Here is a 16,881-nt window from a genome sequence, read left to right on the forward strand (position 1 = left end):
AAGATAGAACACATTGAACCATGAATATACTCAAGCTTTTGACCTGCTGTGAAAACGTGTCGCAGCCACGCAAACTTTTTCTGTGGACAATAACAAACTAAAAAGCGTCAAAACTCACTTAGATACCCTGAAATCTGACTAAATTCTGTGTTTTTCAGACCGAGAAGCATCCAACCCAATGTTTTTCATGATTCTAAAATGTTATTGTTTCAAGGTAAATGATGAAACTGAGCTGCATTTATCCTCAGATAATAAGCTAACACATACACAAAATAAAGAAAATAAAAATCAAAGCATGTGAAAACCTCATTCGAATGTAAATAATAATTTTCCTCAATTTTTGTCTCATAAAATTGTAACACATTGGCCTGTGTGCCGAAGCGAATGAAATGCATCTGTGGGGCAATTTCTTTATACAAATTTTCTTCTTCTTTACACATCCAATTTTTTTATTTTTTCATACGCCACGTTTTATTGTGAAAACTGCAGACTCTTTTATACATGAGGCTCCTGGTACCACTGCTGTCAGAAAAGAACAGGAAGCTGAGACTAAAATTCAAACAGGCTCACCAACGGCAAGTTGGAAAAATCACTGCTGTTATGTGGAGTCTGAAATAAAACAACATTCAGACAGGGTGAGAATCTGGAGTAAACAACATGAAGACATGGATCAATCTTCTATCAACAGTTCCAGCTGGTGGTGGTAACAGTATCTTCACGGCAGACTCTAGACTCATTAGTACCAACTAAGCATCGTTTAACCCTGCCATAGCCTACCTGAGCATCGTTGCTGTGCCCATCAGTTTATGACCATCTTCTGATGCTCAATTCCAGGAGGACAATACAACATGTCACAAAGTTCTGATCATATCTAGAACACAACAGTGAGTTTCACTGTAGTCCAGAGTTCTCCACACTCTTTAAGTCTTCTGTTCAATTTCCTCTAAAGCTCTTTTCCTGGCTTTGTGTTTGAATGGGGCTTTATAAATAAATAAGGAAGAAGGTCCAGTTGATATCAGCCAGTCATTGTCTGTGGAGCAATTCCTCCTCCTAAAGAAGTATAAGGTGACTGTGGGAAGAACTAGCTTCCTTCTCACAGGAAGAAACCTTCAACTGAGCAGCCTATGCTTTCTATACTTCAGGACTTGCTTAAATTAGGACCCTTTTAGAGGCCAGATCATTTTTATATAAATCAGAAAGAGGGTGCACTTTTTTATGCATTGATAGTGTTTAACCCTTTCAAGAAAAAAAAAAAAATGACCCAGATTTGTAGAGGGACAATTTGAGAACCAGGTCTTTACATCTTCAAACTGTAAAGTGTACTTGTACAAAAATGTTTAGTCAACCATTGTTCAAATGATACTCTGGTACTTCATCAACACGTCGTCTTTGTGATTAAATTATCATATTTCATCCTGCTGACAGAGAAGATGACAGCAGGACAAGTCAGCTTGACAGATTTGTCAACAACACTTATTTCAAAGAAGCACATAGCACTTCTGACAGCCTGTTAAACATTTCAACTTCTTTTTTTCCTTGCATTGTTTCTCCACCTACTGTCACACTACGGGTTGGTACCTAAACCTTCTGTAAAATGAAATCAACATCTCTATAAAGCTCATCAGAAGATGAAAGAATTGGCTACCACAAATAATTCAGAATGAAAAGACAACAAAAAAACCTAAAGTTGTCTTGCATTAAATAGTTTGATGATGTGTTTTTTTTTTTTTTTTGCTTGTTTGTTTGTTTTGCCAACTGTAGCATCTGAATGGATTCTTTTTACATTTCAGGTCTATAGTACACCTACACAAAGGAAGAAAGATAGACTATTCTTATTATACAGGTGAAGGACTGAAGTATTGTGCAGACACCACATATTCAAAAGCAATCTGTCCAAAGCTATTGGCTATTTACCAAGCCTAGCAGATATAAAGATGGAACAGCTGAGCTCTGTGAAGAAGTCTTTGCGTGAGTTGGTCTTTTCTGATTTGTGTCATAATGTGCTCACTGCTCACAATGCTGTGCATAGTCATTCACGCCAAAAGGAGACGACACAGACCTCTGGTGATGAGGAGATATTTCCTAGGGGATAAGCAGAGTAGTGTCCACTCTCAGTGTAGTAAGAGAGTGAGAGAGTGAATTGAGAACGCAGTGACTCAGATTACCAATAACCTCAGCCTCCCATTTACACTGGCATGCTTCAAATTAGCAGGAGAAGAAGAAAGTTCTTGTCCACCTGCAGGATAATCTTGGTGGTAAATTATTTTAGTGGTTGGTTTTGCTTTGTCTTTTTGTTGTTGTTTTGTTTTTTGTCTGTGAAGGACAAAAGTGTGAAAACTGAGTGTAAAAATGAGAATGAAATCAATATAATTATATCATTGTAATGTAATGTGCTTTCTCAATAAAAATGTTAATGTAAAAAAGAAATAAAAATATTTTTAGTAGCATTATTAGTCATCAGGGTCACCAAAGGGCACAAGTCTCTGAACAGCTGAATGTTCCTAGTGTAGTTTGCCTTGTGGGCCAAAAGAGGACAATTCTACACTTGTCAAGAAATAGTCCCACTTTTCCAAGAAAGCACTGAACTAAGCAAGGGAACGACAATCAGTGGCAGTATGGCTAAAATACCCAAAAGACACTTAAGAAAGTGAGTAGAAAATAATAGACCTGTACCGACTTAACTTGTTTGCTAACATTAAGAACTGCAAATAACACATTTGGTTGTAGTAACCCAATTTGTATGACAGGGTAGTAATATAGCAATAATGTGTTATACAACCCACTCAGTACTCAGTACTGTAGATCTTCCATCTGCCACCATCAAAGTTCCAATCATAACACACTCCACCCCTATAAAGAATGTTGTACCAAATTGTGAGATGGCTCCTTGACTGATGCTTCATTTAATTGACATCTACAGATTTTGGATCCCAGAGTAACATTTTGCAAAAACTAGTCAGAAATGATAAGAGGAAAGACAATGACCAGTCTGCTGGGACGAGAGATGTGCTGATCAATTACTGCGTTTCTTTGAGGTCTGACCTGCTGATTCCACTTTTTCATTCTCAAGACTGAAGAACAGAATAATGTGCAACACAAATTAAATCAGAATATACATAGAATTAAATACTACAACTAAGACTAACAAAAGCAGAAAATAAGACATCATAAAATTATTTAAGAGTGGCTTAAGATGAGAGGCAGAGTGATTGCCCCACATACAGTCTGTGGTTCTTGACGCCACCATCCTGAGTTCTAGGATCTTTGTTGCATCTCTTTCTCCCTTTTCTTTCCACCCATTTCTTGGATGGTGACTGCTAATAAAGGTCTCTAGTGCTGAAAAAAAAAGATCTATAAAGAATACTGGCTTAAGAGTAGCAGTTACGCTCTTCAGTTAATCAGTTTCAGTAGACTTAAATTTATGAATGTGTAAATGTATAAATTCTGGGACTCAGCTATATTTTAAGATGCAATGAAATGTCAGAGAATGTTGAATAAACTACTTATTAATATTAATTACTTTGAACAATTTAATCTGTACGTATTTACTGCAAGCACCTGAACAATTTGTTTTCCTGTTATTTTACACACAGTGAAAAATGAATTGTGGAGGACAACAGAATCTAAATCCTGATCCATCAGTCTGTGTTTGCTTAGCCTGGCTGTGCCATTGTTGCCATGCCACTGCCAAGCACCCCTAATTAGTCCACTGACAAGCTACACTCCAAATACACTCGGCAGGCAATAAGGACAACTTTAATAGCTCAAATGGTAGCCAGATTGGAGCAATCAGGCAAGCACCATCCGGCAGGTGCTATGCAAACACAAACAGTGGAGGAGTGGCCAAAGTCCTGACAGAATGCATATGGTCCTTACAATTGCCATAGAGAACATTTATGTCAGATATTTCAAATCAAGTCATATAAATGTAATTTGATTTTACTATGGAAAAAGTAAAAAACAACAGGTGGATTGGATGCAGTGATGAAGACGACCCAGAAGGTCCTGAATAAAAAATGTATAGGAGTATAAAAATGAGCTAAATCTGCTCTGAGACCAAATAGTCAAGCGTTTAGGTATAGAGGAGAAAACAGAAAAAGATCACTACAAACAGCCAATGGAGGAGGAAGAGGAGGGGGAGGAGGAGGAGGTGATAGATGAGTGGGGAGTGCTGCTGGAGGCAGGAAAAGCATGACAGAGAGACAGACAGAAAGAAACACAGCACAGAGAGGAAAGGAGAGGAAGAGCAGCAGCGTCTCCACCGTTTGCTCTGGCCTTTCTTGCTGTATGCTTTCTGCTCTTTAATTTTACATTCTGAAGGGATTCAACAGCGTACTCAGACGATTCACTGATGGGGAAACAAGCAAACGCTCAGCATTACCAGTGGGCAGCAGGATATCTTTGGTGACAGATGACAAAGCTTCACACAGAAAGACCGTACTTCTCAGGTAAACTAACGCTCATCAATTACAAGAACGCTGTTGCTGGTGTGCATGTGTGGCAAGAAGCCATTGCAAAAATATACGTTAATCAAAAACACATGTTGGCAGGTTAAGGACAACTGAACCAGGTTTTTACACAATGACTATTTAACCAAAAGAGCAACTGAAGAAGATAATTCCCAACACAGTCAAGTCTCACAGAGACAACCTCTTGGACTCGGACCACTCACACTGCTGGAAACTAAACAGGCTGAAGTAGTTCTTACTGCTGGTGAGCTAAACAAATGCTTTGTGTCAAAAATAATAATTCTCCAACAGCTGGAGAAACTATTGCTTCAATTTCAGTTTAGAGTTCAAACACTGGCTGCTATAAAAGTAAGCTTTTTTCTGCAGTTCTATTAAATCCCTCAAAACAAAGAATCCCTATCATTTTTATTCATCAACCAACAGAATGGACTTTGATTCATGTTTACTGTCACACACTGTAATTAAAAAAGTTACATTAAAGATAAGTTTAACTAAGAATAATGCCCAATGCTAATGATAGGGAAAGTGCCCCATAGATGCACTAGTTTTTATTTTATTTTCTCATTGAGTATTCAATTTATTAGCCACAAAATGTTAGCTAGGCCCAGTTTTGGCTCTGCAGCAGCTAACTGTGTTAAAGCTTCCCTGTATAAGAGGTCTTGTGGGTCGAATTCCAGCTGCTTACCTCCACTTGTCCCATTCTTCTGTCTCCCACAACCTGAACTTAGGAGGGAGAATCCTAGCCCAGAGATGGCCGTCATTATTCTCACTACCTGGGAAAACTTGGATATAGGATGGAATCTATGGGCCACACAAGCTCACGTGCTACACAATTCAAATCCTACACCTATTAAAATATTATGATAGATTGCATTAGAATGCATTTAAAGTCATTTAAATAAAAGATTTATTAGGTCACCCCAAAAGAAAGAAATATTTCTGATTTTCACATTTATTCTAGTTTATACCTTATACTCACATTTTATTAGGGAATGTAGTAAATGCTTAAAAATAGAAGAAAATGTATAAGTAGTAATTCTGAACAACAAAAAAGATCACATTTAAATGTTCAAGCTAGTCAGTAAATGTATAATACACCCCTCTGAGACAGTTGCAGACAAGTAGTTCACAGTTTTCGCTGCTCATTTGCTGAACAACATATGATGAGAAGCATCAAAGACTCAGAGCAGGGCAACTAAAACGGATTAAACGGACACTCTCCATACACACAAACAACTCTGTAACCACTCACAGTCAGGCATCTACGTATCAGGGGATGATGGCTGAGCTTTAATTGGACTATGCACATGTGATCCAACAGCCAGATCACGGAATAATAATCTATTTCAAGGTGACCCAAAGATTTATTTCTTTCCTTGTCTCCACAGAATCTGAATGGGAGCAGAAGATAATCTCAGAGGAAGTGATGACTGGGGAACATGCCTGTTCTCTGCCTCCCTCACAGCCACTTCAACCATTTATAAAGTATTAAGGATGTCCAGAATAAAGGGCACTGGAGACGTGAATGTTCTAAAAGGTCTTGCCTTGACGTACATCAGGATATCTAGCCTTTGGTTCCACGTTTGGACTTAAGGGATCTGAAGAGGAAATTGCTTTGAGCGCACTGGAGAAACCAAACAAAGTTGCATTCCCTCTCTGTGGCAGTTTTTCTTGTAATTTCTTTCTCTTTGATGTTCTCTTGAATTTTTTACACTTGAAAGAGGTGAATATAAGGATCTTCAGATAGACAACTCTGAAAGGATAATAGTGATTGGTAGAGCAAAGAAAAACTGTCATTATTTTCCCCCGGAGATGACAACAGTCCAAACACAAAGGCACAATGACAAGATTGAGCTTTGTATGAAAGAAGCCATTGATCTTAGTGCACCACACTGATGCTGCAAGGCACATGAGGGTGGGTGTGTGCTGCTTCTGCTTACACTTGAATATCTATTAGTCCTAAACGCAAAGATCACTAAAAACACTTCTGGATTTTTTAGTATTTATATTAAGTTGATAAAGAAAGGCCATTGTAAATCCAAGGGGTATGATGGGAAGTGACCTCATAAAGACTCAACATAGTGGGATGACGTGACATGCTCCAGTAGGACCCTTGTGACAAGTGTGACAGCTGAGCCGAGAGGACAGGAATGGGAGGGAGCGGTGAGTCAAAGCCTGATATCACACCTGTGTTAACTTGTCTTCAGTCCAAACAACAAGGGAACCAAGGTTTCCTCATAAAAGGAAAACCAGGACACTGCAAAGACTGCAAAACTTTATTATTAGAATTGATAATAATAATAATAATAATAATAATAATAATAATAATAATAATAATAATAATAATAATAATAATAATAATAATAATAATAATAATAATAATAAGTATTGTTCACATTTTCCAAGTATAAAAGCTCAAAATGTGGTGGAGAATATTTCTGATGCATGAAAAGGTTTAAAATTAAATTTCACATTAATGTGGAAAAACCCTTTGTTTCTTCAGAAGTCAAAGTCTACACCCTGATTCAAATTCTTCAAAGTTTTCTTTGGACAGATTAACCCAAATGTATTCATATCCCTGTTGGACTGGATTTTTTACTCTTTACTCTAGATTTTTGGTGATGAGCTCCAACCAGCAGGTTGGACGACCTCACCGCCATCACTTGAGTCTTTAGGTCCCTTCACAGATTCTACATTAGACTGAGGTCTCCCTGTTAGAAAAGAACATGTTGGTAAAATAACAACAGAAAAAAAAGATTAATGATTTTTGGCGTTTAATGACACACATGACACACATTAATACACATGACATATGAGACTTGTCTTGTGACTAAATATTGCTTTCAAAGACTTACTTTTATATCTGTTGTCATAGTAACTCAAAAATTTGATTTTATTTATGCATTTTGAGGAGGATTTTTGAGATGGAGTGGTGTGGGAAACTTATCAAGTAGATATCTTGCCTGAATATCAGATTACATAATCAACATTAAGTAAATGACACTTCAAATTCATTTTCCTATAAAATGGACACTAAGCATACAAAAAAGGAGCCCCAGCAAAACCAGGCTGCCATGGATTTCTTAGCTGTTTTGTGAACAATTTCAGTAATTATCACAATACAATTTTATATGAACAATTCAGATTTCAAAACTGAAGGAACCATTTAAAATAATAATATAACTATCAAGATATGCATCTATAAACTAAATACATACATTTCCTTTACCAGACATAAGGAATAATGAGGAAACAAGAAGAAAAAGTCTTAATAGAGCCGTACATACTGAATTCATTAATTAGTGCTTCCAAATATAGTCTGATATGTCATATCTGTCATGTTACATTATAAAGGCCATCATTATTGTCATTATTGTAATTTTTTAGATAATAATTAAACGGAAATGGTTTTTGCCCAACACCATTTCCCACTGATATTACTTAATCCTGGGTACAATGTAGACATCCTGTCAGCCCTGTGAGGAACTGTTGTACAGTCAGTGGCCTTTCCGATTGAGCTCATCCTTATCTGAACACATGTAGCCCTCAGGCTATTACGTTTGAACTCAAAATGAATTGCCTAAGGCTGAAACAACAAATGAAAATGATAAAAGAATGTGAAGTCAGGACCTGCACTTCATCCAAACACACCCAAAACTGAACATTACGTCCTTCATCACAAAATAGGGGTGAAATAAATTTCCATATGCACACTTTAAAAATGTGACATAACATAACATTACACAAAATCCCATTACATTTCCTCATATTTAGACCCACATATGTGTTTTTTAAAATGCCATAGCAAGAAACATTGTAAACAAAGTTCAAGGTTTCCCCCAGAAAACCTGCCAAGCCAAATGATCTGAGGCGGTCCATCAGTGGGCCACCATGTTTCTGGATTAAAAGATGGTAAATTGACAGGAAATGTAAAATATTACTGAGTAATTATATGTTATTGGAATACATTGCCAGCCATGCTTAAACATACAACTATAGTCTTAAGAACAACAAACTAAAAAGATACAACTAAAATAAATAGAACTTTTTTGCACATCTGTTAAATCCTGATTACCCAGTGGATCTTAAAACTAAATATATTCCAGAAATATGGGGTTTGAGCTACAAACATTACAAATAAGGAGCGGCAAAATGCATGAAGAAAGTGGACGTGTCTACTAGGGGTTGAACCAATTAGTCGACTAGTCGACTAGTTGACTCTAGGACGTCTCGCGAGTTTTTACATTTCATGTCGACTAGTCGCAGTCATGTGATTGCTGGTGGTGACAGCCTGTACTGATCTGACAGCACAGTATACGTCACAAGACACAAGAAAAATAAGTTAATACATTAGTTTAAATGATATGTAGATGGATGCATATTTGTGGTTTTACAGTGTTTTTAAAAGGAGATGGAGTTGCAGCTGCAGTCAACTACAAAACACGAGCCATCTAAAACTCGCCCCCTTCCCGCTAAGGATGTCACTTAGCCGGATCGCGAGTGTCGCGAGTGCTCTGTACTGTGCTAATGACAGTGAACTTTATTTACCCCCCCGCCCCCGTGCCACCTCTTTTTATTGTTTTTACATGCCATCTAAAAGATGTGCGTTTCCTTTTGAATGTTGGTTTCCCAGCAACTTATTATTTATCATAAACTATCCCGATGTTTTGTTGTTTCACTTGTTGCTGTTCTGTGTAAATGCCGTATTTTTCCGTGAAAACGGGTAATAGGCTAAAGCCTGTACGTTACTCCAAAGCTTTGCGTCTTGCGTTGCTATGACGTCACAACGGCTAGTCAACTCGACATCGACTCGACTTTTATCATGTTGACGTTGACTAGAAAATATCTTAAATCGTTCAATCTGCTGAGTCAGCAGAGCTTCCTGTCGCGCATCGGGCGGAGGAGAAGCAGGTGGTTTCGTTGAATTCAGCTGTAACCAAACGGGATCCGTTCATAACAAGTTTGACTTGTGATGTTCCAAAAGCACCATGTAGTCAGTGTGATAATTTGACTCCTATAGTAACTATCCAGAGATCATCAGCATCAGCCGGTGTTTAGAAAAAAAAAAAGTCAGACCCGACTTTGTGCAACAAACTTTTCCCCGCTGCTCACGAAGAATGATCTGTTTATTGCTCTTTTAATTCTCCATAATAGACTTAGTAAAAGCAGGAGAAGGGGAGTGTGTGTGTGCGTGTGTGTGTGTGTGTGGGGGGGTCAATATTTGCCGTGAAAATAGCTAATAAAGCCTCCAAGTTGTGAAGGTTTTTTGCGCTTACGTCACTATGACGTCACCGCGACTAGTCGACATCGACTCGACTATTATCATGATGTAGTCGACCTTAAAAAATATGTAGTCGTTCAACCCCTAGTGTCTACAGTTTTTGAAGATCAGTCGGTCATGATCTACAAAGACTGACTGCATAATTGATTATAGGAGCAACAGTGGTGAAGATCGGCCTATTTAAATGATGATTTTGGAGTGGCACTGACTGCCATCATAAAGAGTATCAGAGAGCAAAAAAAAGTCATTATGTTGGTACAATAATAATTCAATTCAATTAGTTTATACAGTGACAACTCAACAAATGTCCTTTCAAGGCACTTTACAAAAAAATAATTTAAATTCAATCACACATAAATTCCAATTGATCCTAGTTACCAGTTATTAAAATGTTTCTGTCTTAAGTCATAGGGTTGCATCATTCACTCACTGGGGCATTGAGAAGACAAAACGACAAGAATGCAGAAGACCAAACAGATAAAATGACCATCAAAGTTATTGGCAGCATTAACCTTGGAGTTAGGAGAACAATCAGTTTATGGCAGCATTATCTTAGCCGATGTCCCCCTGAAGGAAGGTATCACAAGCAAACAGAATAATGATACTATAATAATAATAGTAATGATAATATTAATTTAAATTGGTATACACTCTGGCAAAACAACCGCAGAAACGATGGCCCACTTTTCAAAAGTGTTAAATATAGATGCAAAAACAGCATTTGGCAATCTGGTTCAGGTTTAGTAAATGGCTTTAAGGTTAATAAGTCAATACATTAGCATTTCCTCCACCTAGTATTTTGTGCCTTTTGGTGATCAGTAAATGTTTTACATATTCATGAAGGCAGACATGCTAAATTTATTGATTCAGATTCCTATTTATACGTGTCCCAAATGGTCAATAGATGTTACAGCAAATATAAAAACTAAAAGACAAAATGTCACAGTTAAAAAACAATAAAACATACCAAAAAAGACATAAAATATAAATCAATACATTACACTTGCCATTCTCCTGATTTTGCTATGTAATCTTGTCTTTGTGTTGACTGTATATCAGGTTTGCATATGATATGAAGTTTGTTCCAGTTGTCATACATGCAAAACTTTAGAAGATCACTCCCATGTATCTGGATTACAGGCAACCAGGGCATTTCTTGCAATACATATCTACTAGAGTAGATATGTATTGTACTAATTTTGTGACTAATTTTGTGACTGTCTATTGGGAACAAGTAACCTGAAGAGACAATTTAACATAGGTTATGAAGTGGGGACACAACACTGATTCACTCTTTAAGCTAAGGGGCTAAAGTTTTGTTAGGAAAAGGAACGATAACTAGCTTAATACAAGTAGCTGTGACCCTGGCACACTACATGTTACAAGATCACCAGAGAAAAAAAAGTGGTGTGCAGTTTTTCCACATCTCATCAAAGCATTATTTGTGTGCAAACCTCTCTCCAGGTGACTTCTTACTGGCAGGACAATGCACACAGCTGCAGTCCTGATCTCTGTCGCTACAATGAGCAACATGACTGTTCACGACACTCCTAACCTCCATGACCTTGACCGAACTTCATCTGAAGCCAGTCATCCGATCAGCTTCCAGGTATTCTTTTAGCTTGGCTAATGAAATAGAGTTGAAAGAGAAATTAAATCAAATCTCAAAATGTTGATATTGCATGAATATTATTTAGTGAAACACTTCCATAAAATATTCCAAAGACCAACTTCTTTAAAACTTAACTTATTTTTAGCATTTTTGTGAAAAAAATGCCAAAGTGGGATGATTCTGGTCCACCGTTACGTTTGCTTTGGTCCTGGGTTCATGACATGCACTTTGCCGTGGCCAGTTACTAAAGTTATTGTTTGGTTATTTGTTAGTGGAAATGGTAAAATAGGCCTTTTTTAAAAATGAAGAAATGCCAGAAGACTTTATGGGAGTAAATGATACACAAGCATGCCAGTATGAACCTGAACCTGAACTGGATGTCCAGAATTGAATGAAAACTCTTCAGATTGGGATTCTGATTTTCAGCACCTCTATGGTTGACAAGTACAGTTTGTGGATTTAGTGCATTTATAGAAATTTCTATTCTGACAATTGTATGCAGCCCAAACCTGTATGGCACAAAAATGCTATCACGTATAAAGCCCCTTGTTGTTTCATCTCATTGTCTGGCATCACAGAAAATACAGTATTATAAAATGCAATTTGGTATTATAAAATAGATTTTAACTTTACAAGAATATCTCATGATTTTCTTTAACTTTATGTTTAAAAATACTTTTCAATTCTCCTTTAAGCCTTTTCTCAGGAAACAATGTCTATATTGGTATGAAACTGCTTAGATAACACAGTCGTAGAGAGATTTTATACTGTACGTTTTCACAACACAACAACATTTCTGTGATTTCTATTGGAAGGTTTCCTTGACAAGCTTTCTGGTTTTGGAGGTCGTGTTGGGCCTAAGCTCCAATCTCACGGTGCTGGTCCTCTACTGCATGAAACAGAACCTCATCAGCTCCGTTTCCAATATCATCACCATGAACCTGCATGTGGTGGATGTGTTGGTGAGTTCTCACTTTCACTAGTATCCTTTTTATTTTTTGCATTAACCTCAATGGTTGAAGATTAAAATTTCAGCTGCTACCCTGTCCCCCTTCACAACAAAATTATTATCACTTCCTTCTATATTCCATTGTCAAATCATCTCTACATCTCATCAGCTATGTTAAATAAACTTTGGAATTTAGTGCAAACTTAAGTTTCCTTCCAATCCTACTGTAGAGATATACCAAAATGTATTTACCACCCACTTAATTGGGGTTGTCTGTTCACACATGTTAAACACAACGTGTTCAAGTAATCACATAACACTTATATAGTGTATTTCTAGACACTCAAATACGCTTTACAATGAAATCAGTCATTCTCATTCATGCAGCTTCGTTCACACACTAATGCTGGGAAGTTACAAGATTGTAAGCACATTTACGATAACCACTACCAGAAAGCAAGGTAGTTGAAGGGTCTTGCCCAACAAAACAAAGACAGACAAAGCGTGGACTCAAACTGGCAACCCACCAACCACAGGACAAACTCCTACCACTTTGGCCACTATTGCCTCTACAAAGTAAGTCCAAAGAGGTATCTGAAGTAATAGTTCAGATGCCGAGATTGAGTTTGATATTTGTATCATGGGAGTACGCGCTACGGTTCTGGCCACATTAGCAGTAACAGAAGATTAATTACGTTTAGAACAATAGGTGCCTTCCAGGAATTGCATGAGAAGGAAAAGTGGAAAGCAAAGCAATCTCCACTCACATTGCAAGGCAAAGCCTGCCAATGCCATCGCCTGTCAGAACTAGGAAAAAAGATGAAAGCATGGATCCATCCTACATTGTGAGAGGGATATTCTATTGGTGCACTTTTGGCTTCTTAGCTTTAAACCTAAAACGCTAAGTAAGCATTTTTAGACCCCATGGCTTACCTGAGTACTGTCATCAATATGAACCCCGTACTAGAAAGGTGTACCCAATGAATTGGCTGATGAATGCATATTTCTTTGGACAAATACCAAATTCATTAGTCATACCAATCATGTAAAATGTCTGAAAAGGCAGCTGAACCTGATTCACTGAAGAGAAACACACAACTGGAAATTAAGCTATAAATAGGAGAGAAGCAGCTTCACAATACATTCATTTATTGTTTTTTATATTCATTAATCAGTGACAGTATGGATATTTTCTTAATGAAACAGAGTGGGGAGAATAGACCTGATGATCACTGATTTAGGCCAATGATGGGAAAAGTGGACAATTCTGAGTGATTGTTTCTGTAACACCGGAATCTAGTTCATCCAGTTAGCTGAGCACCAGCAAAATACAATGATTAGCACAAAACTGATAACCTTTCCAGTTAATTTAAATTCTTCCAAAGCCCCTCTTATTGGGCAGTTTTGGCTCAGGATGTCAGATTTCATCATGTAATTAGTGGGTTGCTCATTCAAACTTTTGGCAAGACACCTCACCTGCAGGTGCTGGTCAGACACCTCTTTTCTGTCAGTCTGCCCTTGTGAATACAATGTAACCCACCACTATCAGCATGTGAATGTGTGCATGAAGGGTGCATGACAGATGGTAGTGTAAGGCACTTTAAAAGTCTTAGGACTATCAGATTAAAAAAACTGTTATATTCAGAATGTAACATGAATTCCTTTAATATTCCAGGTGTGTGTAGGCTGCATTCCACTGACAACTGTGGTCATCCTACTTCCTTTGGAAACAGACACGGCCTTGATCAGCTGCTTCCATGAGGCCTGTGTGTCTTTTGCAAGTGTGGCTACTGCTGCAAATGTCCTGGCCATCACTGTGGACCGTTATGATATCTCAGTTCGACCAGCAAACCGTGTGCTAACAATGGGTCGAGCTGTGGCTCTGCTGGGATCCATCTGGGCTTTATCTTTTTTCAGTTTTTTGGTTCCGTTCATGGAAGTGGGTTTCTTCATCAGATCTGGTACAGATCTTGCAAACCAGACTGCAATAGTGAAAGTCTCTCAGATGAATGAATATTACTCAGAGCTAGGTTTATACTACCACCTGCTAGCACAGATACCCATATTCTTTTTCACAGCTGTGGTAATGCTGGTAACTTATTACAAGATCCTTCAGGCACTTAACATTCGCATTGGAACACGCTTTCAACACAATTTACCCAAGAAAAAGCAAAAGAGAAAAAACAACATATCTTTGAGCACTGCCACACAAGCAGAGTCTACAGAAGCTTCACAGAGCAGCACCGCAGGCAAGGGCAGTGGAAATGCACCTTTAGGCATGCGGACATCCGTATCTGTCATAATTGCACTAAGAAGAGCGGTGAAGCGCCATCGAGAGAGAAGAGAAAGACAGAAACGAGTTTTTAAGATGTCTCTTCTGATCATCTCTACATTCCTTCTGTGCTGGACCCCAATAACTGTCCTTAACACAATCATCCTCAGTAATGGTCCCAGTGATCTGACTGTACGCCTTCGGCTTGGTTTTCTGGTAATGGCATACGGAACCACCATCTTTCATCCTCTCCTATATGCCTTCACTCGGCAAAAGTTCCAGAAAGTTCTCAAAAGTAAGATGAAAAAGAGGGTGGTGTCTGTAGTGGAAGCGGAACCAACACCAAACAATGTGGTCATCCATAACTCCTGGATTGACCCCAGGAGAAACAAAAAGGTCACTTTCAAGGAGACTGAGGCCAGACAAAAGTGTCTTTGCTCAGAGGAAGCAGAGTGACATACTGAACTCATGTAAATATGTCAGAAAGCACACAGAAAAGTGAATGAACTAAAACATGTGGATGAGGAGCAGAAAGCAGAATATGGTGAAAAAAAAGAGTGAGAAGCAAAAATCAGACAAAAATTTTAGATGAAGCTGAAAATCAGGTCAACATACTGCATGTAGGATGAATGCTAAAATGATGGTATCATTGAGAATAAAAGAATTGTTATGACATGAACAAAGTTTCAAACTTGAGATAACACTTGTTAAAGGTTGTCTCGAAGAAAGAGACATGGGTTACACTAACTTAATGCTATTTATTGTAGACTCCCAGAGACTGAAATAAAGGAAGTTACTGTTGCAAAACTGTATCAGTCAGTAGCTCCTGTTGTTCAGTGTCATACAGTGTGAGATAAAGAGTCACAGATCACTTGGTTTGTCACCAGTTGTAATAATTACCCAAGAGCACAGAATTTGTCAGGATCGCGTTGTCTACCGTTTCCTCCTGAGTGACTCAAAGTGACAATGCATCTGACAAATGAGCATTAAAACTTTCTGTACAACATCTACTTTGTTCTTATCTTTTTATTTCTGTTTAATTATTTAAACATTGCAAAGCTGAGCCTAATTACAAGAAGATCCCATAATATGAAAGCATCGTGAAACTGACAGATGGTAATTGATAGTCTTTCAAGATGCAGGAAGCAGGCACATTCAGAGGGGGGGTGAAGGGAGCTTGAGCCTCTGCCCCTTTTATCCTGACGCCCCTGGTGCCCTTTTTGAGTTTTTTTTTTTTCAAAAATTTTTTGATTTTATTTTTTATTTTTAATCTGTATGTCAGAAGGCCTGTTTGTGCCCCTCAGCAATAATATTTAGCTAAATATAATAATTCAGTAAAAATAAACTAGTCTGGCTGCCCTCAGTCTAATAAAGACTCTCAGAGCCTCCATGTTGTTCACACACCGGGTCCATGGTAAGGAGGAGGGGGGCGGATCTGTGTCCTCTAACTATCAAATTATGGACAAGAATATTTTTTCATACACTGGTTTATGAATAAAAACATAGGTCTGATGTTGACATTAGAAAAATGCAATTTCAATTTATATTTTCATAATCGTCCTTGCAATAGCAGGACAAAACCTGCCTCACCCCTAAACACAGAAATGCTTCAGCTCTCTGAGTCGGTCCCTCCGACACATAGAAAGAACGTCTGTCTTTACATCAGGGTACCCGGGGTACCACCCGGGGTACCACCCGGGGTACCACCCGGGGTACCACCCGGGGTACCACCCGGGGTACCACCCGGGGTACCACCCGGGGTACCACCCGGGGTACCACCCGGGGTACCACCCGGGGTACCACCCGGGGTACCACCCGGGGTACCACCCGGGGTACCACCCGGTCGCTTTGCTTCTCCTTAACTTCACTACCAAGCGGGTTAAAGTTGCTGCTGAAGGAATCTGGGCTGGAGGTTCTGGGCTGTAAATATAAGTTATTGCAGAACCTCAAGTGTTAAAGGAAGATTCGGCCCTATTAGAGCATGGTTCAATAGATATTATTAGGGCTTAATTAGTAAAATGGCAGCAAATTAGCTTATTTCATAACTTTATAACCAGAGACTTTTTCTCCTCTGGTCTGTTTAACAGCCACAGTCTCAGATCAACTCAGTCCTCCAGGACTGTCAGCAGCAGAAACAGAAACTTTTTACCTGTTGGGGAAAATATAGACTAGATTTGCTTTGCATTTCCCCGGATGATGGCAATAATATACTAGGATCCAATTAGACTCTTGATTAATATGGGTTAGAGCATTGAAGATGGGTCATGGCTGGGTTTTCCAACATGAAAATGACCTGAA

The 16,881-nt window shown here is 38.4% G+C and overlaps 2 protein-coding genes across 4 annotated transcripts in view; one reads left to right on the forward strand and one right to left on the reverse strand.

The window, feature by feature from the left end:
* Positions 1–16,881, reverse strand: part of cog5 (component of oligomeric golgi complex 5) — a 56,897-nt gene that overhangs the window by 31,035 nt on the left and 8,981 nt on the right. The window lies entirely within an intron of this gene.
* LOC122826059 (G-protein coupled receptor 22-like) lies at positions 4,201–15,589 on the forward strand. 2 transcript variants are annotated; one of them, XM_044107554.1, is made up of 5 exons: positions 4,201–4,448; positions 5,858–6,632; positions 11,215–11,359; positions 12,178–12,324; positions 13,987–15,589. In XM_044107554.1, the coding sequence occupies exons 3-5, from the start codon at positions 11,237–11,239 to the stop codon at positions 15,037–15,039; spliced, it is 1,323 nt and encodes a 440-aa protein (XP_043963489.1). In that variant the 5' UTR covers positions 4,201–4,448; positions 5,858–6,632; positions 11,215–11,236; the 3' UTR covers positions 15,040–15,589. The 2 variants fall into 2 exon arrangements, with proteins under 2 accessions (XP_043963489.1, XP_043963488.1); XM_044107553.1 differs by lacking the exon at positions 4,201–4,448 and adding an exon at positions 4,551–4,713.

The sequence above is a fragment of the Gambusia affinis genome, linkage group LG23, assembly GCF_019740435.1.
Source record: "Gambusia affinis linkage group LG23, SWU_Gaff_1.0, whole genome shotgun sequence".
Taxonomy (NCBI): Eukaryota; Metazoa; Chordata; class Actinopteri; order Cyprinodontiformes; family Poeciliidae; genus Gambusia; species Gambusia affinis.